The sequence below is a fragment of the Hippopotamus amphibius genome, chromosome 2 (assembly GCF_030028045.1).
Source record: "Hippopotamus amphibius kiboko isolate mHipAmp2 chromosome 2, mHipAmp2.hap2, whole genome shotgun sequence".
In the NCBI taxonomy this organism is placed as follows: Eukaryota; Metazoa; Chordata; class Mammalia; order Artiodactyla; family Hippopotamidae; genus Hippopotamus; species Hippopotamus amphibius.
The window spans coordinates 161367132-161394758 of record NC_080187.1 but is presented as its reverse complement, the minus strand read 5'-3'; the positions used below and the strand labels follow the sequence as shown (position 1 = coordinate 161394758).

The 27627-nt window shown below is 33.4% G+C and overlaps 1 protein-coding gene across 8 annotated transcripts in view; it reads right to left on the bottom strand.

Moving 5' to 3' along the window:
- The window catches only part of RALGAPA1 (Ral GTPase activating protein catalytic subunit alpha 1), a 219804-nt gene that overhangs the window by 28396 nt on the left and 163781 nt on the right, over positions 1-27627 (bottom strand). For 7 of the 8 annotated variants that reach the window (XM_057720816.1, XM_057720818.1, XM_057720815.1 and 4 more), the window contains 2 exons: positions 19369-19492; positions 10980-11135 (listed from right to left, as the gene is read on the bottom strand). In XM_057720816.1, coding sequence (XP_057576799.1) covers positions 10980-11135; positions 19369-19492 — 280 coding nt within the window. Of the gene's footprint in view, positions 1-10979; positions 11136-18695; positions 18915-19368; positions 19493-27627 lie in introns of those variants that run through there. The other variant, XR_009051229.1, reaches the window with a different exon arrangement.

Genomic DNA, 27627 nt, shown 5'->3' with positions numbered 1-27627 from the left:
ACAAAGTCATTTAAAACATGTTCAATCGTATTAAGGAAAAAGCTTCAAGAATATCCCTTATCATTTATATCCAAATGCTAAAAAAGTTTATTTTATGCTGTTATAGTGAGGCATGTTTTTATATCTTTATGTCTTTAAAACCTGCTATATAATAATTAAATTACTATTATTATATATGAGTAATAATTACATGAATTGAGAAATTGCTAATCACTGCCATGTTTCTTAGAATTTTTGAAAGCTACTGAAAATATGAATTTTGAATGGTTAACAGTTAATAGAAATTTCAGAAGTGTGTTTGACATCTGACATAAATACATAGTATTTTATGTTTTAAATTATTTTATCTTTTCCTTATCTCTTACCAATTTAAAGGATTGTGTCTTATGTACACTCAGCAGGTTTTTCTGTACTTTGAAAACTCTCAAAGGAGCTCCTACCTGCATGTTTTTGCACCCAGATGCCAATCACTTCTGAAACAGAGTTATAAGAGTTCTGTACATGGGATAGGTCTGTTAAAATGACTGGCTACAAACTACTCCTTCAAATTCACTTCAACTGCTGTTGAAGTCATTTTGCAATTCAAGGTATATAACATAAGCTTCAGACTGTCATTATCCATTTATGAAGATAAAATAGTTAAATGAAATTCAACACGTATAAAATTGAAGTCCTCGATATATTATAAAATATTAGTGCTAGAAGAAACATTAAAGCTCTAATTTCTCACACGATACAGGAACTCCCACTGCAATATCCCTGACAAGTAATCCTGCCTCTACTTGAATATTTCTAGGGTAGGAAAGCTTACAAATTCACAAATCAGCCCATTCATTTGAAAAGAGCTACAATCATTAGAACCTACTTTATACTAAGCCAAAATCTGCCTTCTGGAGGCTAGTTCTTCCAAAATAAGATTTATACTAAATAAACCCAATCTATATTCCATATATTATCTTTTCAAGTATTTAAAGATCAGTCTAATATATATCTCAACTTTTCTTTTCCAGGTTAAAAGTGTTCCTCTTCTTATAGCTTACAAACTTATGCATTATCCTGGATTATTACCTTAGTTTATTAATGTTTCTATTAAACTGTGGTGTCTGAAATATAACATCAATATACGCTCTAATACAACCAGCCCACAGTGGGACTACTTCCTTTGTTCTGTTCACTCAATTATTTTCTGCATTTTTACAATACTGGCTCAAATGGAAGCTGTAGTCAACTCAAATGCTTAAGACTATTTCTTATGAAGTTCTTTTAAGCAGGTACAACTCTGACTACTAGAACTAGAGGGGATTTCTATGTATTCTTAATAAACTTTATCTTACCAGGCTCTGATTATCCTTAAGTCTATCAAGGTTTTTCGTTAGCATGATTCTTCTATGCAATATGTTGGCTCTCCCTTTTCCAGATCTGTGTTAGCCTTAAATTCAAATTCTTGGGCCTTTATTTAGATTTTGGATAAAAATGTCAAATGGGACAGGTTTGGGTAAGAGCCTTATATGAAGTCATTACAGATGTCCTTTCTGGTTAAATGAACAGTCAACATTTATTAAATGCTTACTATCCTAAGTGCTTTGTGATAATTTGTTTAATTTTCACAACAATGCTGCAAGGTAAGTACAATTGTTATTAACCTTATTTTTACAGGTGAGGAATTGAAGCTTAAAAAGATAAAGTAACTTGCCTAAGGTCACATAACTAATAAGTGGCAGAGCCAGGACTGAAACCAAGCACCTAGATTCAGAAACCATACTTTAACCACCTCCCTATATTGTCTCTCATTAAGTAATTAATTTATGGCTCTAGATATAATTATACAACCAGTCATGAATATACTTACTGAACTATTATTAAGACCACATTTCTTCAACTTGTCCACAACAAACGACTTAGTTAAATGCTTTATACTGTCTACGGCCTTCCCTGATGTAGTAATCCTATTAAAATAAATGAAGTTACTTTGATGTGATTTGTTATGGTGAACTCATGGTAGCTCCTAGTGATCACTACTTCATTACCTAAGTGCTCACAAACCATCTGTTTAATAATCCTATTTTGCCAGGCATTAACATGGAGCTCATGAATGCTAGTAATTTTTGTAGTTGGTGGCCTACTCCATGTCCTTTTATGAAAATCAGATGTTTGCCTATCTATGACAGTGTTCTCATTTTCCAAGATTATCAGCAGAGATTCCAGAGTCAGTTCTAGACTTCCTCAGTGAAATATCATTCATTTGGAGCTGGAGACTAGAATTCATGCAATGTAACTATCTGATCTGTTTTACAAAATCAACTTACCCTCTAATGTCCCCATTTCTGTTAAAAGCACATAACTAATCATAATTACTTGAAGAAAGTCTTCAATTTCTGTTTTCCTTATAGTATCTCTAACAAGATCTTCATTAAAAAATTATATTCTGTTTTTGTACTTTCCTTCCTATTTCCTCTGCTGTTGCTCTACGTCAGATGCTAGTCATTCTACACAGCTGGACTAGTTTATGAGTTTTTAAAAGGCCTTCTCTCCACCTTCCCTCTCTCTTTCCTATCTACTTTCTTTAAAACATTAGCAAATATTGAAAGCTGACTAAAAGGCGCTGTAGTAGCTACTGAAGATACAATGGTGAGAAAAAACAAGACATATTTTCTGCTCTCACAAAGCTTTAAGTCCAGTGGAGAGAGTAAAATAAACTAAGCAATTAATGAATGATTATCAGTATAGATACTGTGCTAAATATACCTCTCCAAATGCAAATAACAAAGACAACTGATCTATAATGGCACTTGAAGAATGCACAGAAGTTAATTAGGTTAGGTAGGAGATAGTGGTATACCTGTAGAAACTGAAACTGGGTTAATACCCATTGCTCCAAGCCCTCATTCTCTGCCCCTCATCTTCCAGACACACATATGTAGCAAAACATAAGTTACCATATATTCCTCAATCATGTGAAAAAACATACTCTCACACATTTTCATAATTCACTTGCTGTCTGGATCATGCATTCTTAGTAATTAGGAAAAGCTTGAAGCAATAGGCACAGCATCTAGTAAACAATACTTTAGCAGAGTAGGCACTCAGTAAATATGCTATTAAAAAGATAATACCACAGTACTTACTTAGCATTTTTTTCTATCATTACACAGTACACAGCATAAAAAAAGAATTACCTGCAATTATGGCTTTATTTAAATATGCCACTTTGATGGTGATAAGTGCTATAAAAATTTAAAATAGAGTAATAGGATAGTGTTACTGGGTAGAGAGGGCTTCCTTAGCTAGTATGGTCTGGAAAGTCTCTCTGAGGGAACTGTCATGTGAATCTGAGAACAGAACACTGAGGATGAAAAAGCCCAGCAATATGGCAAAAGAGCATTTCAAATGGAAAAAACAATCACTGCACAGCCCCTGAGACGGGAATAAGCTTGACATGATAGCAGGTTAGAATGACAGCCAGTGAGGCCTGATTGTGGTAAATGAAAAGGAAAGTGACAGGAGATGAGATCAGAGAGGTAGGCAAACAAATCTTGTAAGGCATTGAAGGCCATCGTAAGGAATTAGAATTTTATTCTACATGCAATGGGAAGCCATTACTATACCACCCAAATTAAACCATTCACAGTGGTGAGATAAATTTACTCTGAACCATTTATATTTCCTGGTTTCTCTATCCTCAATTCTTGTCATTAGGAGTATATTTATAGAAATTGGGGTTAAGGGTAGAGTCTGCTATATTAAAATAGAATTATCTTATGTAACGGGGCTAGATTTGGGACTAAAACCATGTGTATAATTCCACAGCATTTAACTATTACATCAACTACACTTTTACTAAAACAACAGAAAAGCTTTTGTTATTATTCCTTAAATTTGTTTTTCAATTCATGTTCCAGACTTTATTAGCATAGTGTTCTTTGGAAAGTAAAGCATATTTTAATTGTATTTCTAGATAAAGAAAAATGGATTTAAAGTTAAAAGCAGACAAAGCAGTTTTATAAAGCTCATTTATCTGCGAAACTATTGTGACCAAATTTCAAAACAGAAAATGAACCACTGTCCGTTACACTAACAGTATTTCAGAGGGAACTGACTTACATAAAGTGCTTCTTTCCCCTCTTTTGGGGGGTCTAGGAAATGAAAGATAGGCTAGAGAGTCCAACTAAGTAGGTTACAATTATCTCAACTTGATCTTCATCAAACTCCTAAAAGGATGATTCAGCTACCTATGAAGCAGAGTATCAGCAAGTGGCTAGAACAAGGAGACAGAGGAAATGAGACAAGCTCCTGTGAACACTTTATACCAATGCTTGCAGCACTTTTGATTTTTAGGGGTGAATAAACTCAGTTAAGTGGAAATTATTTTTAACCATTTTCCGTCAATCTTCCTCAGGTAGAGATAATTCATAGAACAGATGGCTTGGACTGGAGTTATATGAGGATTTTTAATATGGTGGTGTAATATCTCTAAGAGAGACTACTTTGTTAGAGTGAATGTTTGGTTAATTTGTTAAAAAAAAGTATAGTCTGTTGTAGAAATTCTGTTGCTACCATTTTGATCTTTAAAAAAGCCTTTCTTCACAAGAAATAAAACATAATATTTAAAGAGGTTCAAAGATACTTACCTCTAATTCTGAGAAAATAAAATGCTTAAAAATAATTTACAAAATCACCACATGGTATTTTAAACAAAAAGTGAAAACTAAAATTAGTTTCTATAAAATAGATATAAATGATTTTCTCCTATTAAGTTTAAAACAAAGAACCAGAGTCATAAATAATTCTACCTTGCCAGAGGCACGGCTATTTCTTTATACTCACTGTCGACTATCTAATTTAATTAGAGGTATTAAACTCCATGCTGAGGTCAACAAGCCTTACTTCCTTCAATATTACACTTCAACCAGTGCTCATTAATGTGTCTACTGAATGGATTAACACACCTAAAGATATATGTACAAAGGAAAGGGGGACAACCTAATGATATCGAATTGTTCATTTGTAATAGGACACATGTTCTAGGCCTCAACTTATTACCACTAATGTGGAATTTATTAAATTCAGGAGAAAAAATACCAATACAGAAAGTGATTTTTTTATTAAGGAGAACTGGTATAAGACAACTGGTTTCTATGATTAAGTTTAAGCATTTAACCTTTTATTAAAAAGAAACTGATATTATAATAGAGCTAAAATATAAGCCTGTTACTTAAAACAATCTTACATACTAGGACTCTGAAGAGCAGAAAGGGCAAGAATCATAAAGAATAGGGAAAAGGAAAACTCAGTATATAGAGAAGTAAATGTTAAGTTTTTTTGATTTCTATGAAAAGAAGCTTTTGAATGTTTACATTGAATTATGAGACTGGGTAAATTTTTCCTTTCTACTGAATTAAGTGAAATATTGCTTCAATTTAGTCCCAAACTTGATAGAGTAATTTTACTTAAAGTTACTTAAATTACTATGTGAGAAAATAAGAAAACTATACCTTCCAAAATGGTACCACATTATTACATATTGTTTACAATTTTGACAGGTTTTGTTTTTATATGCTAGGTATTATACACGTGAAAGAAGTGATGTTTTGAAATTTTCTCACTACAACAAACAAACCCTTTAAATAGCTTTATTTAAGTAAAAAAAGCCTAACTAGCCAGGGTAATTTTCTTCAATAAAACAGGTATAGTTTCACAACTAACATAAGAGCATGCTTGCATTACAAATTTTTAAAAAATTATAAACATATGCATGCCTGTTTAAGTTACAATATTTCTGGCATCTCAATACTAAACAATTGATATATTATACCATGTAATTGCCTGTATTCTTTCTCTAATAATTTGAAAGAAAAAAAAAAAAAAAAAAACCTAAATAACTGGAAAAAAAATATTTGTACTATTCCACTTGGTAAACTGCTAAATAATGTTACATTTAGACTTAATTAGCTTAGTGGGGGAAAAAAATAAAAGTTTCTTTCTAGGGTGTTATGTCAGCAAAATGGTGGACCAAGCTTGTTTCTCCATAGAAACATTGAAAAAACACGATCTTATACACAGAAAATCCTGATTCCACAGTAAAACCTGTTAGAACTAATATATGAATTCAGCAAAGTTGCACAATACAAAATTAACACACAAAAATCAACTGCATTTTTAAGAATAAACAGTTCAAAAAGGAAATTGTAAAAATAATTCCATTTATAATTGCATCAAAAAGAATAAAATAGGCATAAATTTAACTAAGGAGAAAGACATGTATGTTGAAAACTACAAAATATTGCTGAAAGAAATGAAAGATTACATAAATAAATGGAAAGATATCCCATGTTCATGGATTAGAAGGCTTAATATTATTAAAATGACAATACTACTCAAAGTGATCCAAAAATTCAATACAGCTCTATCCAAATCCCAACAAAGTTTTTCACAAAAGTAGAAACACCCATCTTAAAATTCATATAGAATCTCCAGAGACTTTGAATAGTAAAAACAATCTTGAAAAAGAAGAATGAAGTTGCAGAACTCACATAACTTGATTTTAAAACTTACTACAAAGCTACAGTAGTTAAAGCATTTAATTAAGGCAAAAGGGCATTCAGACCAATGGAACAGAATAGGGAGCCTAGAAATAAAGCTTTGCATAGATGACCAATTGATTTTTGACAAGGGTGCCAAGATCATTCAATAAAGGAATGTATCGTCTTTTAAACAAATGGTGGTGGGTTAAATGGATAGCCACATGCAAAAGAATTAAGTCAGACTTATCTCATACTATACACAAAAAATAACTAAAAATGGATCCAAAACCTAAATATAAAAGCTAAAACTGTTAATACTCTTAGAAGAAAACATGTGGGAAAATATTCACAACATTGGATTTGGCAATGATTTCTTGAATTGATACCAGAAGCAGAAGCAACAAAATAAAACACAGATAAGTTGAACACCATAAAAATAAAAACGTTTGTGCATCAAAGGATACCATCAAGAGAGTGGAAAGACAACTCACAAAATGGGAGAAAATACTGTTAGTCACATATCTGATAAGAGATTAACATCTAGAGTATATAAAGAACTCCAACAACACAACAAGAAAATTACAAACAGCCTAATTTAAAAATGGGTAAAAGAGCTGAACAGACATTTCTCCAAATAAGATATACAACTGTCCAATAAGTGCATGAAAAGATGCACATCAGTAGTCAGAGAAATGCAAGTCAAAACCACAAAGAATAACACTTTACACCTATTAGGATAGCTAATAACAAGTGTTGGCAAGGATGTGGAAAAATTGGAACTCTTGTGCGTTGCTGGTGGAAATGTCAAATGGCACAGTCACTGTGGAAAACAGTTTGACAGTTCCTCAGAAAGCTAAACATATAATTTCCATATTACCCAGCAATTCCACTCATAGCCCTATACCTAAAAGAACTGAAGACAGGGATTCAAATAAATACCCACACAACACTGTTCACTGTAGCATTATTCACAATAGCTAAAAAGAGGGAACAACCCAGTGTCTATCAATAGATAAATGGTTAAACAAAATGTGTATACGTATCATGGGCTACTATTCAGTCATAAAAAGGATGAAATTCTGACATGCTTTAACATGAATGAAGCTTGAAAACATTATGCTAAGTGAAATAAGACACAAAAGGACAAATACTGTATGATTCCAACTTATATGAGGTATCTAGAACTGGAAAATTAAAAGAATAAGAAAGCAAATTAGAGGTTACTAGGGGCTGGGTGGAGGGGGTAATGGAGTTATTATTAATGGATAATGAGTTTCTGTTTGGGAGGATAAAGTTCAGAGATTTCCAGTTTCCACCCTGGCATGTAAGGAGGTTAGAAGTTACCACTCTGTCCTAACAAGAAGTAAAAAGCTAACAACTGAAAAATCAACTACAGTACTCTTCTTAGATCAGAGAAGTGAGGTCGTAGGAAAACTGCTGCCCCAAAATTGGACAGACAGGCAAATATGAAGAATAACAATTTAACAGAGCAGAAACCTCTGCAGGAACCAGTGCCAGAGTAGGAAAACCCGAACTGCAGTTGACAAACTGCTGGAGATTCAGTGTGAGTAAGAGTGAGAGAATGAAGACGCATCAGAACCAGAGTCAGATATGGGAGGGATACTGGAATTACAACTATCATTAATATGCTAAGGGCACTAACGGAAAAAGTAGACAACATGCAAGAACAGATGGATAATGTAAGCAGAGAGATGGACATTCACAGGAAGAATCAAAAAGAAATGCTAGCGATAAAAAAACAATGTAAGTAACAAATATGGTAAACATTAATCCAATTATATTAATGATCACTTTCAATGTCAATGGTCCAAATACACAGAGGTTGTCAGCGTGTCAAAAAAAACAAAAACAAAAAACCAAAACCAAGCCCTAACTATATGTTGTCTAGAAGAAACCAACTTTAAATATAAAGACATACACATTAAAAGTAAAGGGATGGAGAAAAATATACCATGATACCGCCAATAAGGAAGCAGGAGTAGCTATACTAATTTTAGACAGAGCACACTTCATAGCAAGGAAAGTTATCAGAGACAAAGAGGGGCATAATCTAACGATAAAGAGGTCAGTATTTCAAGAAGACGTAGCCAATCCTTAATGTGTATTTGCCTTACAACACAGTGTCAAAATACATGAGGTAAAAACTGACAGAACTGCAAGGAAAACAGAAGAATCCACTATTATAGTTGGAGACTTTAATACCCCTCTCAGAAAAGAAGAGATCCAGCAGGCAGAAAACTGGTAAGGATATAGTTGAACTCAATAGCTCCATCAATCAACTGGATACAATTGACATTTATAGACTATCTCATTCAACAACAGCAGATTATACATTCTTCCCAGATTCACATGGAACATTTACCAGATAGACTACATTTGGGCCATAAAACACACCTTAACAAATTTAAAAAAAGAGAAATCATATGATGTCTGCGCTCTCAGACCACGATGGAATTAAACTAGAAATCAATAACAAAAAGATAGCTGCTAAAGCCCCAAACACTTGGAAATTAACAGTTCTAAGCAACACATGGGTCAAAGAATTCTCATGAGAAAATAAAAAATATTTTGAACTAAATGAAAATGAAAAAGTTCTGGAAATGGATACTTGTGATGGTTGTACAACACTGTAAATGTACTTTATGCCAATGAACTGTGCATTTAAAAATGGTTAGAATGGTAACTTTTATGTTTTATATATATATTTTACCATAATAAAAAATTTCTATACTTATAGACGAGACAAACTATTAGTGTTCAAGGTTTAATCCCTCAAAATTCTCTAATAAATCCAGTACTTAAAAACTTCACCATTTAAGGGTATAATTTTAATTAGAACTCAACCATTTAACAATTCTTAAATGGTGTTATCTCCAAAATTAATTTTGCTATAATAATGGATTGTTAAATATCCATTTCAGATTCTTCTTGTGACTGTTGTGAAGGAACTAAGAAACCTTACTTATTGGAGACATTTCTACAAAGGTTGCAGGAATAAAATTTCAAGTATCTTTTAACCATCAGGTTTAATATAATGAAAAATATCCTGACATAAGTTTCGTTAAAAAAAAACATTTCAACCAAAAAAAATATACTTTTTTATGCTCTTATGTTTGCAATTGAAGGTACTATTAATTTTAGACTCTGCTCTGGCAGGATCACTGCCAAATTCTTAATGATTACAATAATTTATCTTTCTGCACTGTGCTCATCCTTGTATGATGGGTATGGCTTATTTTCACACAGATTTAAAATGAGGTAATGGAAGAAAGTGCTTAATTGAAATTTTAGTGAAGTTTTACTCCAATCCAACTCTTCACCATTTTCTTGTCAGTATTCATGTCTCATTCTGTACTTCTAAAAAGTACATGCCAAGATATTCTATAGCAAATCTGTTACTAAATATACTTACTTTCCTACACATCAATTACCTCCATCTTTACTACTCATTCCAATCTAATTAGCATCCGTATATTAGTCATTCTAACCATTACTCGTTTAGTAGACAATTTCCAACAGTATTCTAAAATGTAAACAAAGGCATCAAGGGTATTAAATCAATCTTATAAAATATTTGAGAGGAATTCTGAAGTTCCTTTTCAAAAGAGTATAACATTCTTTTCATAGGTTATTAATGAAGTATGAAGAGCTTTGCTATCAGGCAACATAACAGAGTATCAAGTAAAATGATCTATGATATTAAGCTGGTTACATTCAGCAGTAGTTCTGAATAAATTGAAGAGTAGGAAGAAAAGGAGGAGAATATAAAGAAATGCTGGATAAAGTTCCACTTTAAAAAAAATGTTTCTTCCTTAAAAAAAAACAAAAAAAACCCAAACAAACGGATTGAACACATACAACTTTATTCTGAGTTATGTCTGTAGTCACTAGAATGATTTTTGAATGCTGGTGCCAGCTATAGCAAAATGGGGTGTAAGTTTTAAAAGACATGGGCCATCAAAACCATTCCATTATATCTCTCATAAATGGCTGTAAAATTTATTTTAATGAATTAAGGCTTATTTTATCTGATATATTAGTTTTAGTTAAAAATTTACGATAAAGCACGTTATATTTTAAGTGCTTTGTAATAATTTACATTTTAATTTTTTTCCTCTCCCTCAATCAATATAAACATTATATCTATCTGTGTTTGGGGACTTGAATTATAATTTCACCAGTCTTAACATATACAAAAGTTTTTCAATTTGTCAAATGCCCATTTTCTTGAAGGCAAATGCTTTGTTAAGACTATAACCTTCAATCATATCATTAAGGAAAACAGAATTTACTCTGCAACAATACTGTTTTCTGAAGAAAGTACTGGGTGAAGAATGGGGTACTCAGAAATAGTTCTGGATCAAATAGATTACTTGCTTACATATTATATGTATTACTCAGATTTTAGTAATGAGCACTTTTTTTCCCAGCACTTACTTTTTTGGTCAAAGAGTCATCAGAATCAGAAGGCATTCTTGTTGATACATGAAATATTACTTCAACTGTAGAAGTAGCAAAATATGGCGTGGTCAATCCAGTGCTTTTATTTTTTTGTAGTCCTCCCATGAAACCACAATGGTTTGTAAGATTTACCTAGACGCAATGAAAAGACATAATATTCACTGAACAAAAGTAAAAAACTCATTATGGAAAAACACTCAAATTTCTCACTTTGCAAAAACATGGGGAATAAAGTCTTCTGCATATTATCAACTATGGCTTGACTCAGAATTACTAGTTAGAACTATTCTATTCACACTGGTAGATTTTCTTAAGGATTTTGAGGATCCCTAATTAGTAGGAACTAATTAGCAAAGAAATCAACCGCTGTGCATTATGCATCTTTTGTTAGGCTACTAGGTGTTAAATTGTAAGGGCTGTGGGGGGACACCAAGGACGAAGAGTAAGAATCAAGTGGCAAAATTCAAAACTGGAAATGATTTGGGGAAAAGCTGAAACTAATGTCACTTTGATAAAATGATTAATTAGGTGTGTCATATTTACTCATCAAAACTGACTTCCCTAATTATTAGTACCTATGACAGACCAGAACAAAAGTACAAAAATGTAGAACTTAACTACACTTCAAATGCATTAAAAAAAACTGCAAATTAAGCTGTGCAAAGACTTTTGAATCTCCTTTTTTCCTGATTATAAATATATTTAATGTCAGGATCACTGCATTGGATGATATCCCCTGGACTTGTTTGATGCACAGAAGCCAGCAACTTGTGTTCATTGTAGAACATCAAAAAATTATTGTAAAGAAAAAACAAAACTTAAACATTGCTTGTTTCTCTCCATTCAGAGAAACCAGTTATGCATATGCTTGAAATATAAAAGTGGAGACTCATAAAAACAAATTTCTGTACCATGTGAACTGAACACGTCTCAACTATCAATATCAGTTACTAATGGCTGAATGTATGAATAACAAGTTAGTTTTTATGCCATTACTATAAGATTTCCTCAATCATTTATAATATTTAAAAATTTTTAACTCAGTAATACATTCATATAATTAAAAGTTCAAAAGATACACCAAAATTTTTCCTTCCATATCTCTCATCTCTAGCTACTCAGTTCCACTTCAAGAAAGCAATTTAAGTATGCTTCCAAAAATGTTCTCTATGTACAATTAAAATTTTAAAGATATGTATGCACATACACATGTATGTATGTACACATGTGCACACACACACACAACACGATATACAGTGTTCTGCACCTTGCTTCTTTGCACTTAAAATACCTCGAAAAATACTCCTTATTAGTAAGCAAAGAGCCTCCTCATTTTTTTGTTTTCATGGCTTCACAGAAGTCCATTTTCTTGATGTATAATAATTTAACTAGTGCACTACTTGAAGGATATTTAGGCTTTCCCAATCTTTTGCTATTACAGTCAATGCTGCAATGAACAACACTGAGCACATATTATGCTGCATTTGTGAAAGCAGATCTGTAGGACAAATAGTCAAAAGTGGAAATGTAAGTCAAAGGACATGTGCACTTCTGATTTTGAAACCCACTACCAAATCGCTCTCTGAGGATGATACCAACAATGCACGAGAGTGCCTGTTTCCCTTATACGCTATTAAACATATTATTAAATGTTATGATCTTTGCTAATCTGGTAGGTTAAGAACAGGTATCTTAGTGTACACTTTTGTTGTTTTGTTTTAGTGAAAAAGTTATTTCCTTGCAAGTCAATTATCTGATTAGGTAAAAGAGAAGTCTCAGTTTAGTGCTTCTTTGATGTAAACAATTCTGTAACACTTGCAGATCTCTTTTTTTAAGTAAATGTTTTATCTGGAGATAACTGTAGATTTACACAAAGTTCTAAGAAATAATAAAAAGAGATTCTATGTACCCTTAACCCAGATTCCCCTAATGCAAAACCATATTATAACCAGGATATTGATATTGATATCATTAAGAGACAACATTTTCATCACCACAAGGATTCCCCATGTTGCCCTGTTACATGAGCCATACCCACTTCTCTCCTACCCTACCTCCTCCTTAACCCCTGGCAATCACTAACCTATTTTTTACTACTTAAATTGTCATTTCAAGACTGTTATATAAGTGAAATTATATGGCATGTAACCTTTCCAAGTGTTTGGAGATTTTCCCATTATCTTTCTGTTAATGATTTCAAGTTTAATCCTGCTGTAGTTGGAGAAAACACTGTATGATTTCAATGCTTTTAAATTTGCTGAAGTTTGTTTTAATGACCCATATATGGCCTATCTTGGTGTATGTTCCATGGGCACTTGAAAATAATATGTATTATGGTATTGTTGGGTGGATTATTCTATAAACGTCAATTAGACCCTGTTGGTTGATGGTGGTGTTGATATACTTGCTGATTTTCTGTCTACTTCTCTCAGTTGTTGAGAGAGGGGTGAAGTCTCCATTTATAATTGTGAAATTGTCTACTTCTTTCTGATCTATTAGTTTTGTTTCACATATTTTGCAGTTCTCTTGTTTGCTGCACACACATTTAGGATTGTTAAGTCTTCTTAGTGGACTGACCCTTTTATCACTGTTATATAATGTCTCCCATCTCTGGTAATTTTCTTTGCTCTGAAACCTACCTTATCTAATATTAATTCAGCTACTCTGGCTTTCCTTTGACTAAGGTTTGTGCAATGTAATTTTTTCTATTCATTTACTTTCTACAGCCTACATTATATTTGAAGTGAGTTTCTTTTACAAAGCATATAGGTGAATCATGTTTTTTAATCCACCCTGCCAATTAAAAAAAAATTATTTATTTATTTATTTAGGCTGTGCCGGGTCTTAGTCATTGCATTACATTTAATTTATTTTTTGTCTGTGCCATGGGGCATGTGGGATCTTAGTTCCCTAATGAGGGATCAAACCTGTGCCCCCTGCATTGGGAGCGTGAAGTCTTAACCACTGAACCACCAGGGAAGTCCCTGGCATTACATTTAGAATCACATCAGACAGTAAAATAATTTTTGCATCAACCATCAAACATAAGAAAACTCGAGAAGTAAATTTAGTGTATTTACCCATATTTTTTCTTGCCATGCTCTTTCTTCCTGATGTTCCAAAGTTCCTTCTATCATTTCCTTTCTGTTAACAGAACTTCTATCAGTGGTTCTTTTAGGGTAGGTTTGCTGGCACCAAATTTTCTAAGTTTTCCTTCACCTGAGAAGGCTTTACTTCATTCCTTCACTAGCCATAGGATTCTGAACAGGTACAATTTTCCTCTATACTTTTGAGATTTTTCTGCCTTTAGTTTTCAGAATTTTAATTATGATGTATCTTAGCATGGATTTCTTTCCATATACCCTATTTCGTTTTCACCCTGGTTCTCCAATCTGTTGCTTTTTATTAGCTTTATTTCTCTTGCCAAGTTTGGGAAGTTTTCAACATTATTTCTCAAAGTAGTTTTCAGACCCAACCTCCTTCTCCTTTCCTTCTGGGACTCACATAGCAGGAATGTTAGATCTTTTGTCATAGTCCCACAAGTCTGTTCATTGTTCTGTTCACTGTCTTTATGTATATTCTCTCTCTGCTGTTCAGATTAATATTTACTGATTCTTTCTGTACCCTCATCTCCACCTGACTCTGGTGCTGGGCCCATCTACTGAGTTTTTTATTTCAGTTATTGTATTTTCAGTTCTAGATTTTCCATTTAGTTCTTCTTTGTATCTTGTATTTCTTTGCTGAGACTCTGTATTTTTCATTTGTTTCAACTGTGTTCCTAATTGCTTGCTGAATCATTTCTGTTATAGTCACTTTAAAATCTTTGTCATCTTGATGTTGGCATCTATTTTCTTCTTTTCATTCAGTTTGAGACCTTCCTGGTTTCTGGTATAATTTTTGGTTGAAGCCTGGACATTTTCATATTATGTTATGACACTATGAATCTTATTTAAACCTTCTGTTTTAGTTGGCTGTTTTGTAACACAGCTCCAGAGAAGCAGGGGCTTTCGGCCTCATTATGGCAAGGTGGAGGTGGTCTCATTATCACTGGGTGATGGTGAAAGGCCTAATTCTCCACTAGACCTCCTCTGATTGACTCCAGTGAAGAGGGGAGAGGCACCTCATTATGCATGAGTGGGGCTGAAATACCAGATTCCTCACGTAGTCTCCACTGACACTGTGGTGTTGATATGGATGGGGGACTTGTTACCAGTTGGCAGAGATGAAAGTCTTAACTTTCTATTTGGTCTTCTCTGATACTACCTAATATTACTCCAGGGTGATGCTGGGATGCATTATAGTCTTGTAAGAGTAGAAGTCTAGACTCCCTAACCCACTTTTGTTGTGAGGGGTGGGGATGAGGGTCACAGTATTTTCTGTGGTGTTTGGCTGGAGCAGGGCAGTTACTGTTTAAATGTTTTCTGTCTTTCTAGATTGCTCCTTTCCTGATCCTTTGGTTAGAAAGAGTGGGCTTTTGTTGGTTTTGTTTTTTTTTGGCCTGCGCTTATTGATATTTCTATGTTGCTGGCTTCTTTTGACTCCAAGTCCAAGATATATGCGGCAAACAGAAAACCTAAGAACTCACCATCATATCATTCCTTGGTCATGAAGTCCCGTTGGTCTGTCTTCTCCACCTTTCAGTCTTCTTATGTTTGTTTTACATGTAATGTCCAGGGTTTTTGTTGTACTCAGTGTGAAGAACTGGGAGAGTATATCTGCTTGATCTTCCCAGAAGTGAGAGTTCCCACTGTACAACTTGGTGGACTTTAGTATATTCACAGATAAGTACAATTATCACCTCAGTCAATTTTATAATATTTTCATCACTTAAAAAGAAACCCTATACCTTTTAGCTGTCACAATGATATTCCCTCATCCCTGCAACCAGACCTAAGCAACCACTAATGTGCTTTCCATAGCTATATATACCTCTTGTGCATACAGTAAATCCCCTACACATGAACCTGCAAGTTGTGAACTTTCAAAGATGAGAACATGCATCTGGTTCCAGCAAGGAACCAGAAGCTGTGCCACCAACATCAGGCATGAGTGGAATTGCAGCTTGCCCTCCATCTCCTATTGCTGACGATCCTTCAGCTCTACCATCTCCCACCTCCTCTCCCTCCTCCAGTCAGTAACTCTTCTTGCCTGTTCACTCGATAGCAGTCCCTGTATGCCAGCTATTCTCCTGTACTACTGCACTTTTCAAAGTACTGTACTGTAAGATTAAAAATGTTTTATTTTTTCTGTCTGTTTTTATGTATTATTTGTGTGAAAAGTATTATAAACCTATTACAGTACAGTACTACATAGCTGACTGTGTTAGTTGGGTACCTAAGCTAACTTTGTTGGACTTAGGAGCAAACTGGACTTAGAAATGCGCGCTCAGAACAGAACTTGTTCGTGCGTAGGAGACTTAACTGTATTTCATACAAATGGACCATAATATATGGTCTTTGTGACTGGCTTCTTTCATTTACCATGTTTCTAAGGAACATCCACACTGTAGCACATGTCAGTACTTCATTCCTCTTTATGGCTAAATACCATTACATGGATATACCATATTATGTTTATCCATATGAATAATGCTGCAATAAACATTCATGTACAAGTTTCTGTGTGGACATAAATTTTCATTCCTCTTGGTATATACCTAAAAGTGGAACCTCTGGTCATATTCAATGTGTTACTGTTTGATGAGCTGCCAAATTGTTTTCCACAGTGGCTGCATCATTTCACATTCCTCCTAGCAGTATATGAGGGTTCAGATTACTCTGAATCTTAGCCTACAGTTGTTATTACCTGACTTTTTGATTCTAGCCAACCTAATGGGTGTGAAGTGGTATCTCACTGTGATTTTGATTTCCATTTCTCTGATACATAATGATGTTGAACATTTTTTCATGTACTTATTGATCATTTGTGTATCTTCTTTGGAAAAAAATATTTATTCAGGTCCTTTGGCCATTTTTTAATTGGATTGCCTTCTAATTATTGATTTGGGTGAGTTCTTCGTATATTTTAGATACAAGTCCCTTATCACATATATGATTTGCAATTATTTTCTCCAATTCTGTGGGTTATCTTTTCACTTTGTTGATGGTGCCCTTTGAGGCACAAAAGTTTAAATTTTGATGAAGTCCAACATTTATTTTCCTTTGTTATTCATGTTTTTAGTGTCATATCTAAGAATACCTTTTGTTAGTTATACCTCAATTAAGCTGGAAAAAAAGAAACCATTGCCAAATTCAAGGTCATAAAGATTTATCCCTATATTGTCTTCTAAGAATTCTATAGGTTTAGCTCTTACATTTAGGTCTTTGATCCATTTTGAGTTAATTTTTGTATATAGTGTGAGGTAAGATTGCAACTTCATTCTTTCACTTGCAGCTATCCAGTTATTCCAGCACCATCTGTTGAAAAGACTTTCTCCAATGGATGGTCTTGGTATCTTTGTTGAAAATCAGTTGACAACAGATATGTGGGTTTATTTCTGGAATCTCAATTCTATTTCACTGATTGATATATGTTTCCTTTATGAAAGTACACACTGTTTGATAAGAGCTGTTTTGTACTAAGTTTTGATATCAGGAAGTGTGAGTACTCCTAATCTATTCTTTTTCAAATGTCCCTTGCTTTTACTAATACTTTTATAGTTTGCTTTTTTTTTTTTAAAAAGGAAATCTATTTATAATGTTTTTTTTGTTTTTTGTTTTTTATAAATTTATTTATTTATTTATTTATTTATTGGCTGCATTGGGTCTTTGTTGCTGCACACGGGCTTCCTCTAGTTGCAGCGAGTGGGGGCTATTCTTCATTGTGGTGCATGGGATCCTCATTGTGGTGGTTTCTCTTGTTGCGGAGCATGGGCTCTAGGTGCATGGGCTTCAGTAGTTGCAGCACATGGGCTAAATAGCTGTGGCTCATGGGTTCTAGCGCACAGGCTCAACAGTTGTGGTGCACAGGCTTAGCTGCTCCATGGAATGTGGGATCTGACTGGACCAGGGCTCAAACCAGTGTCCCGTGCATTGGCAGGTGGACTCTTAACCGCTGTGCCACCTAGGAAGTTCCTATAATGTTTTTTTACACTTTCCAAACCACTTTCACATACATAATCTCAACTGAACTTCATATTATGTAACTGTTGGGTAAAAAAGTATACTACCTTTGACAAATAATGAAAAGGCCAAGAGAGCTCAAGTAACTCAGTGCAACAGCAGGTTAGATCAGCCGTAAAATATATATATATCGAATGCTAAAGGTTTATGCATTGGACACTGTGCAAGGACTGGGATTTAAAAAGAAAAACCAGTAAGATGAAAGAGCTTGCCCCTCTAGGAGCTTACAGTCTAGTGTAGTGATCTTCAACAATTTTGCTCATGTACTCTCTACACGAATATTGAGAAACTTGTATTAAATTGACAACTACAATGAAAATTTTTATCATAAGTTTCTGTTACAAAAGATACAATTTCCAGTGTACTCTATGTTGTATCTATGTACTTTAAATATATTTTCATCAAAATCTTAGAGCAAAAATTTGGCTGATACAATATATACATAAATGTTTGCTATTAATGACAATTCAATCAGCCACATCAAATTCACCTTCTGTTAGAACATGTCTGACTCATCATTTTATAATTTAAATAAACATACTAATACAAATCTCTATGACAAACATCTCACCTCTGAGTTATAATTCTAAGACAGACAGACTTGGTTTAGGAACCGCGACATGCGTTGGTTGTCAGGATGATGTAAAGTGCAGCACGTTTCAACATTTATTGCTTTGCTATTAGAGACACTCTCTCTCAAGAACATACCCTCTTGAATGAACTGTCTCTTTTTTTGGTGCCAAACCTTCTAGGGCAATGTAGGACTCAGGGGAGTGAGAGGTATGCCTTTCTTTACAAAGATGAAGAACAGAAAAGGAGGGGCAAGAGATTAGAGAGGGTTCTCAGGCATTAATTTTAGTAAAGTTGAGGATCTAGAAACTTATCTCCTCAAAACTAACTATGCCTACATGCCCCCTAGAATCCTTGGGATAGCCCTAGAATATTCATACCTTCATTTGCAGATCACTAGTCTAGTGGTCACAACTGTGAGGAAAATCTAGATCTTTTAAGTCTATAAGTTTAACACTCTGACAATATATTGTATGATAAAACAGTCAAAAACTTTCCTACGTCCCAACTGCTTCTATCTCTGTAGATGAGATATAAGGCAGAAACAATAACAAACCCATTGTTAAGTTGTTGCATCTCCTGAAATAATGCTTCTAAAGTAAGCTAGAAAGAAAAAGAAAACCGCTATGTTCAAATAGAAATAAAATGATATTTGCATAATTTAAAAACAATACCTCCCAACCAAGACCAGCTACAAAATCTTCATATGCTTGACTTCCTCCTGTATTGGTAAGAATGGAATGTTTGTCTTCTTGTCCTTCAGCAACATAAAATACTGCAATCTTGTGCGTCTCTCGGCTATAAAACAAAAGGTTTCACCATTCATTTAACCATTAATTTATCCATTCATTCATCCAATGATTAACTTCTAAATAACATGTGACAATAAAAAGATGAAAATGAATTAAACCTTATAATCTACAGAGGGAGATAAGTAATTATAAGTAAAAAATTATAAAAGTAACAAAACTGCAATTGGAACAGAAGAAAAGCATGATTACTTCTGAGAAACAGAGAGAAACAAAGAAGAATGTAATATTAAACTGGGTGAGGGTAAGTAAGATCTGACAGATGAAGAAGAGAGTATCAGGAAAGACACACAGATGTGAATGGACAAAACATCTGAAGAGCTGTCTGTTGTGCAATGTGGCTGAATCCCAGAGTTAAAGGGACTGTGTTTCAGAAATAAAACTAAGTAGGAGTACAGAGATGAGTGAGAAATTATCCATTTCTCCAAATTACTTATAAGAAATGTATACACAAATATTATAAAACTGTATGGAGTAACTGACAAGTTCTTAGACATTTTCGTTTTTAGTTCTCCCTAAAATTAAAAATGTTCATAAAAGCAAATTTCTTCTATGAAATTTGGCTTTCTGAGATAACTAGAAAATAAACAAATGACCCAAGCAAACGACAACCACCAATGTACTTTTGATTCAAAGATACAAATAAAGTGGAAAGTAAAAGAATTGGAAAAAGATGCTGTGCAAACGGTAACCAAGAGGGCTGGTGTAGGTATACTAATATTAGACTTTTAAATAAAAACTTCATAGGTAGTTTACAGAGAGACATCCTGGGGTGAAGTGGGGGTTGGTTTGGGTTGGTGGGGTGGTTCTTTTTTCCTTTGTGTGGGTGTATGTCATTAATCTGACAATTCCTCCTCCCCACTGGCCTGTCCCCATTACTCGTATTTGTATAGTACAAGCAATACAGTTAGTCATTTCAGGAAAAAAAAAATGTTATAAAAGATAACGATACATCTTGTAATGTTAAAGGTTCTTATAATGGGAAGATATGAAAATTAAAAACACATACATACCCAACAACAGAGCTTCAAAATACATGAAGCAAAATCAGACAGAATTGAAGGCAGAAATAGCTACTTCTATAGTCATAGCTGGAGACTTCAATACCTCACTTTCAATAATGGACAAACAACTAAGAGAATATCAACAAGGAAACAGAAGACTTGAACAACAGTATAAATATAGAACACTCTACCCAACAGCAGCAGAAAAACACATTCTCCTCAAGCATACATGGAATATCTTTCAGGATAGACCATATGGTAGGCCAGAGAACAAGCCTCAATAAATTTGAAATAATTGAAATCCTGCAATGTATATCTTCTAATCATAATGGAATACAATTAGAAATCAATAAAAAAGAAAACTTACATATATGTAGAAATGAAACAATGTATTCCTAAATAAGTGACGGGTTAAAGAATAAATTTCAAGGGAAATTAGAAAAAACTCGGAGATGAATGAAAATGAAAATATAATACAACAAAACTGATGGCATGCAGGTAAAGCAGGGCTCATTGGTAAATTTACAGGTATAAATGCCTATATTAAAAAAGAGGAAAAGATCTCACATCAAAAACTAAAAATTCCACCTTAAGAGACTAGAAAAAAAAGAGCAATTAAACTCAAAGCAAGCAGAAAGAAGAAAATAATAGACTAGTGTGGAAATAAATGAAACAGAACAGAAAAACAAGAGAAAAAATTTAAATTGGTTCTTTGAGATGTTAAACAAAATCAATAACCTATAGCCAGAACAAGCAAGAAAAAGAGAATCAAATTACTAAAATCAGGAATGAAAGGAGAGACATCACTACATACCTTATAGAAACAAAAAGGATTATAAAGGAATACTATCAACAATTGTATGGCAACAAATAAGATAATTAGATTAAATGTACAAATTCCTAGAAAGACAAATTATTAAAACCAACTCAAGGGAAAACAGGATATCAAAATAGTTCAATAACTAAAGAGAGTGAATTAGTAATTTGATTGAAAAGGGAGTAGTAAAAATACTCCCACTTGCAGATGAGATGATTCTGTGTATAGAAAATTGAAGGAATCCACTAAAAAGCTAATAGAGCTAATAAATGACTTCAGAAAGGATTCAGGATATAATATCAACATACAAAAATGGACCATATTTTTATAAACTAACAATGAACGGTCCAAAAACAAAATTAGGAAAGCTATTTGTTTTATAGTAGCATCAAAAATAATAAAAATACTTAGGTATACATTTAACAAATTTACAAAACTTATACTCTGAAAGCTACAAAATGTTGAAAAAAATGAAAGATCTTAAAAAAAATCCCACATTCATGGATATAATATTTAAAGACTTAATATTGTTAAGATGATAAAATTTCCCAAATTGATCTACAAATTTAATGCAAGCCCTATCAAAATCCCAGCTCCCTTTTTTTGTAGAAATTGATAAGCTGATCCTAAAATTCACAGGAAAATGCAAAAAATCTCGAATGGCCAAAATAATCTTGAAAAAGAAGAACAAAGTCAGAGGATTCATAATTCCCAGTTTTAAAACCGGCTACAAAACTACAGCAATTAATGGACTGTGGTACTACCATAGCAGAGACATACAGATCTATATAGTACAGAATCTTGGGTTCTGAAATAAACCTTTATATTTATCATCAGTTGCTTTTTGCAATGATAACAAGCCAATTCCATGGAGGGAAAAATAGTGTTTTCAACAAATGGTGCTGAGGGAACTGATATCTACAATGCAAAAGAATAAAGATGGATTCTTACCTCACACCATATACAAAAATTAAATCAAAAGCATCATAAACCTCAATATAAGATCTAAAACTGTAAGTCTCATTAGAAAGTTTACAAAACTATAAAATGTCCATGTGAAAAACTACATGAATGATCATAGCAGTATTATTCATAACTGCTGAAAAATGAAAATGATGCAAATGTCCATCAACTGATGAACGGATAAACAAAATATAGTATATTCACACAATGGAATATTATTCAGGAATAAGAAGAAATGAAGTGCTAACACATGATGCAACATGGATGAATTCTGAAAGCACTGTGCTATGCACTGCCACAAAAGACCACATATGTTTGATCCCTATTACATGAAATAGCCAGAATAAGCAAATCTATAGAGACAGAAAGTAGCTAAGTGTTGTCTAGAGTTGGGGAGTAGGGGGTGATGTTTGATGGTAATGGAAAGTGACTGGTAATGGGTATGAGGTTTCTTTTTGAGGGAAATACTCTAAAATTAGATTGCTGTGATAGTTGTCTGTGAATATAATAAAAACATGTACCCTTTAAATGAGTGAATCTTATGGTAACATGAATTACACCTCAATAAAGCTGTTAGACTTTAAGTAGGAAGTATGATCTACTACGTGTAAATTCTGATCCTGGCAGAAAGGGGACATCTCAGTGTTCTCAATTTCCTAGGTAAGGGGCTATCAGCTAGAAGTCATAAATCACAATTTATAAAATTGAGAAAAGCTGCATAGAAGTGTTCACCTAATACTATATAAATCAAAAAAAGAAACACATATGCCACACAGGAAAAATTAGAAAATAAATCTTTTTTCTTTTTTAGAAAATAAATCTTTAAAATGCAAAAGTGAAAGCAAAGTCACCTTTATATTATCTATGTCCTTTTAAAAATGTGTAAAAGTAGAGTTTAGCTGCCCTTTTATGTCAAATTTTAATTTTTCACCATTCCTTCTTATTTTTCTACTTACTAACTACTTCTACTAAAATGCTTGGTATACTGATTGTCACTAGATTAATATGTACCACAATAGTGAATGAGATAAAAAGATCAGAAAAATGAGATTAGTGAACTTGCAGACACAAATATTCTACAATGTGTCTAGTGCTGGCAAAACATTATGAGCTTACTATTGGAAAACTCAAAGTGAAATATGCTAAGTTATAAGCACTTCTGATTCCCTGTATATACACTGCAATAGAAATAGTAATACAAGTAATTTTGAGATTTGAAATTTAAAAATCTGGTGGTTCAACCATGAGGAATAGTAATCAGTTAATGTAGTCAAAGAAAACAAAGGAGCTATAAATGGTCTGGAGAGTTAAGACTATAAATAAAGTAACTTTTCATTTTCTTCCTTCCTAATCCTCCACACAAGTAAACAAGTTTGTTTCCAGCTTCTTAGCTTAACTAGCTCAAAGTTGCCTTACGGTCACATAATTAGAATGAATCTTTATTTGAACCCATTATGTTAGAAAAAGAAAGGAAACTTGTTTTCATTATTTAATTCTTTGAAAAAAAAATATGTCGTGTTCATTTGGTGTACAGTATCAAAAAGAATAACTATGTTGTTTCAAGGAAGTTGTCCTCCATATATTCCAGGTATATATGAGAATGGAAGTAGTTTAGCAGGAGCCAAGAAGTAGAAAAGCATAAGGTAATGTAAAGAAACCTAAAGAGCCAAGATTGACTGGTATGGCCTAAGTTCTAGACTAAGGAGTAAGGTCAGGCACTGGGAAGTCACTAAGGAATAAAATAAAAATTTTACTTTAGAAAAATTATTCTGGTAAAGATTGTCTAGATGGTGAAGAGTTAGAAGATGAGAGCCTATAGACTACTTAGAGAGTTGTTTTAACTCTCTACGGAAGAAGTAATAACGACATGAATCAAAAAGTTGAGAGCAGGAAAAGAAAAAAAGAGATAGAAATGAGAGATAATAGGAAGAAAAAACTGACATAATGATAATGAAACACTAATGGCAAAGGAAAGGAAATGGTCAAGTTTGGGTAACACTGAAACGGTACTTCTAAATATAGTCGGGAAAATAAGGAGGAGGACACGACTTGGGAAAGAAATGATGACATGGAAAAGAAATGATGACCTAGAAACAGAAGTAAGGCGGCAGGCAAAAATTTGTAATAAGCAGCTGCAAATTCATGACCGAGAACTCAGAGACAGGAGTATATGGACAGAAAAGAACGGGGTTGAGAAGATACAAGAGATATCCCATTGAGAAGGAAAACTATGTTAGGGGAGAAGAAGGTAAAAAATGAACCAGTGAAGACAAATTAGAAATAACTAGTTTAGCAGAAGCCAAGTGGAAAAACATAAGGTAATGTAAAGAAACCATAAATAGCCAGGATTGACTGGTATGGCCTGAGTTGTAGACTAAAGAGTCTGGTCAAGCATTGGGAAGTCACTAAGGAATAAAATAAAAATTCTACTTTAGAAAATTTTACTTTAGAACAAGGTAATTTTAACATGACTTTAGAAGCCAGGGGAGAAGAACATTTTAAAGAGAGAACAGACAACAGTATTGAATTTTTAGGGGGTATAATACTCGGGGGGTTTTAGGGCAAAAACTATTCTGTATTATATTGTAATGGCTTATACATGTCATTATACATTTGTCAAAACTCATACAATGTACAACACCAAGAGTGAACTCTAATATAAACTTCAGTTAATAGTAATATATCAATATTGGCTCATCAATCTTAAAAAATGTACCACACTGATAAAAGATAAAAATAATATGGTAACTAAGTGTAGGAAAAAGAGGGTATGTAGGAATGCTCTGTACTTTGCAATCAATTATTTTGTAAATCTAAAACAGCTGTAATTTTTTTAAGTGCCTATTAAATTAATGAAATTTAACTAATTAGATAAATCAAGGAGGCTGGAGAGGATGGAGAAAGTTTTAGACTTGATGGTCAAGATACTAACTTTCAAAAGGATAGTTTCAGTAGAGCAGTAGAGGTCTGAGAACACAAGGTGAGCAAGACAGCAAAAGAGGTATGATTCGTGCCCTCAAGGACTTGACCATCTAGTACCAAAGATAAATTATTATGGGGAAGAGTCAGGATATGAGAACTCACAGACTACTTAGAGGGTTTTAATTTTATTACTGTCTTGGAAACAATATCTAAGAAATAATAATACAGCATGATAAATACTATGACAGGGAAGTTACAGGGCTCTGTGAGAGCACATGGAAGGATATCCAAACATAGGGTAGAAGGAACTGGGAAGGAAGGTAAAGGGTTAGCAATAGTTTAGGGGCAAGGCTTTTCAGAAAAAATTATGTTTAAGCTGAAACTAGAACAATGGACAGGATCTACAGAGCATAAGACTATTTCATTGTTAAATAATAAAGAATAAAACTAAGACAAATAAAAAGAACAAAATAAAGCTTATAAGCAAGAAATAGCAGAAATTAGTAAATTAAAAAACAGAACATAATAGAATGTGATGAGAAACTGTTTCTTTGAAAAGATTAAGTATATTAATTGCATTAAGAAAAAAAAAAGCCCACTGTAATGGTGGTGCATAATTCACTTACAAATCTAGTTTAAATGTTAAAAAAACATTTTAAAAGAAATCATAATTACAATAATTTGTTATTTAATACATAATATAAAGAAGATGTAAATCGTAACACCAATAACCTAAAATTTGAGGGAAGAAGTAAAAGTATAAAGGTTCAGTATGCTTATCAAAGTTAAGTTGTTATTGGCTTAAAATAGGATATTATAAACATATTTTACGTAAGCCTTATGGTAACCACAAAAGGAAAAACCTGTAGTAGATACAGAAAGATTATGATAAAGGATTCAAAGCATACCATTACAGAAAGTCATTAAATTACAAAAGACAGGAAGGGAGGAAGCAAGGAACAGAGGTTCTACAAAAGTCAGAAAACAAAATACTAGCAAACAGAACCCAACAGCACATTAAAGGACCATACAACATTATAAAGTAAGATTCATCCTTTGGATGCAAGGATAGTTCAACATGCAAATCAACAAATATAATACATCACATCAACAGAATGAAAGATAAAAATCACATGATCATCTCAATAGATGCAGAAAAAGCATTTGATGAAATCCAACATCCATTCCTGATAAAAAAAACTCTCAACAAGCTGGGTATAGAAGGAATGTACCTCAACATAATAAAAGCCATATATGACAAGCCCACAGCTAACATCATACTCAATAGTGGAAGGCGGTAAGCTTTTCCTGTAAGACCAGGAACAAGATCAGAGCACTCACACCTTCATCACTCCTATTTAACAAAGTACTACAAGTCTTAGCTAGAACAATCAGGCAATAAAGAGATATAAAAAGCACCTGAATTGGAAAGAAGTAAAATTATCTCTGTTTGCAGATGACAGTCTTATACACAGACAATCCAAAAGACTTCACCAAAAAACTGTTAGAACTAATAAACAAATTCAGTAAAGCTGCAGGACACAAAACCAACATACAAAAATCAGTTCCGTTTCTATACACTAACAACGAATTATTTGAAAAGAAAGAAAACAATCACATATATTATAGCATCAAAAAAACAACTACCACCAAGTTAGCAATAAATTTAACCAAGGCCATGAAAGATCTTTACAGTGAAAACTATAAGACATTAAAGAAAGATAATGAAGAGGACACAAATAAAAGGATAACCTGTGTTCATGGATTGGAAGAATTAATATTGTTAAAATGTTCATACTTTCCAAAGTATCTATAGAGTCACTGCGATCCCTACCAAGAGTCCAATGGCATTTTTTACAGGAAAAGAAAAAACTGGGACTATCCTGGTGGTCCAGCGGTTGAGACTCTGCACTTCCACTGCAGGGGGCACAGGTCTGATCCCTTGTTGGGGAACTGCTGCATGGCGCAGCCAAATAAAACACAAAACAAAAGAACTATCCTAAAATTTTATGGAACCACGCAACAGCCTGAATAGCCAAAGCAATGCTAAGAAAGAAGAACAAAGTTAGAGGCATCACTTCCTGATTTCAAACTACATTACAAAGCTATATTAATCAAAGCGGTATGGCCCTGGCATAAAAAATAGACACATAGATCACTGGAACAGAATGGAGAGCCCAGAAATAAACCCATGTTTATACAGGCAACTAATATTTGACAATGGAGACAAGAATTGATAATGAAAAAGATAGTCTCTTAAATAAATGGTATTGGGAAAACTGGACATTCACATGCAAAAGAATGAAACCAGACCCTTGTCTTACACCACTCACAAAAATTAACTTGAAATGGATCAAAGACTTTAAGACCCGAAACCATAAAATTCCTAAAAGGAAAATAAAGGGCAAGTTCCTAGAC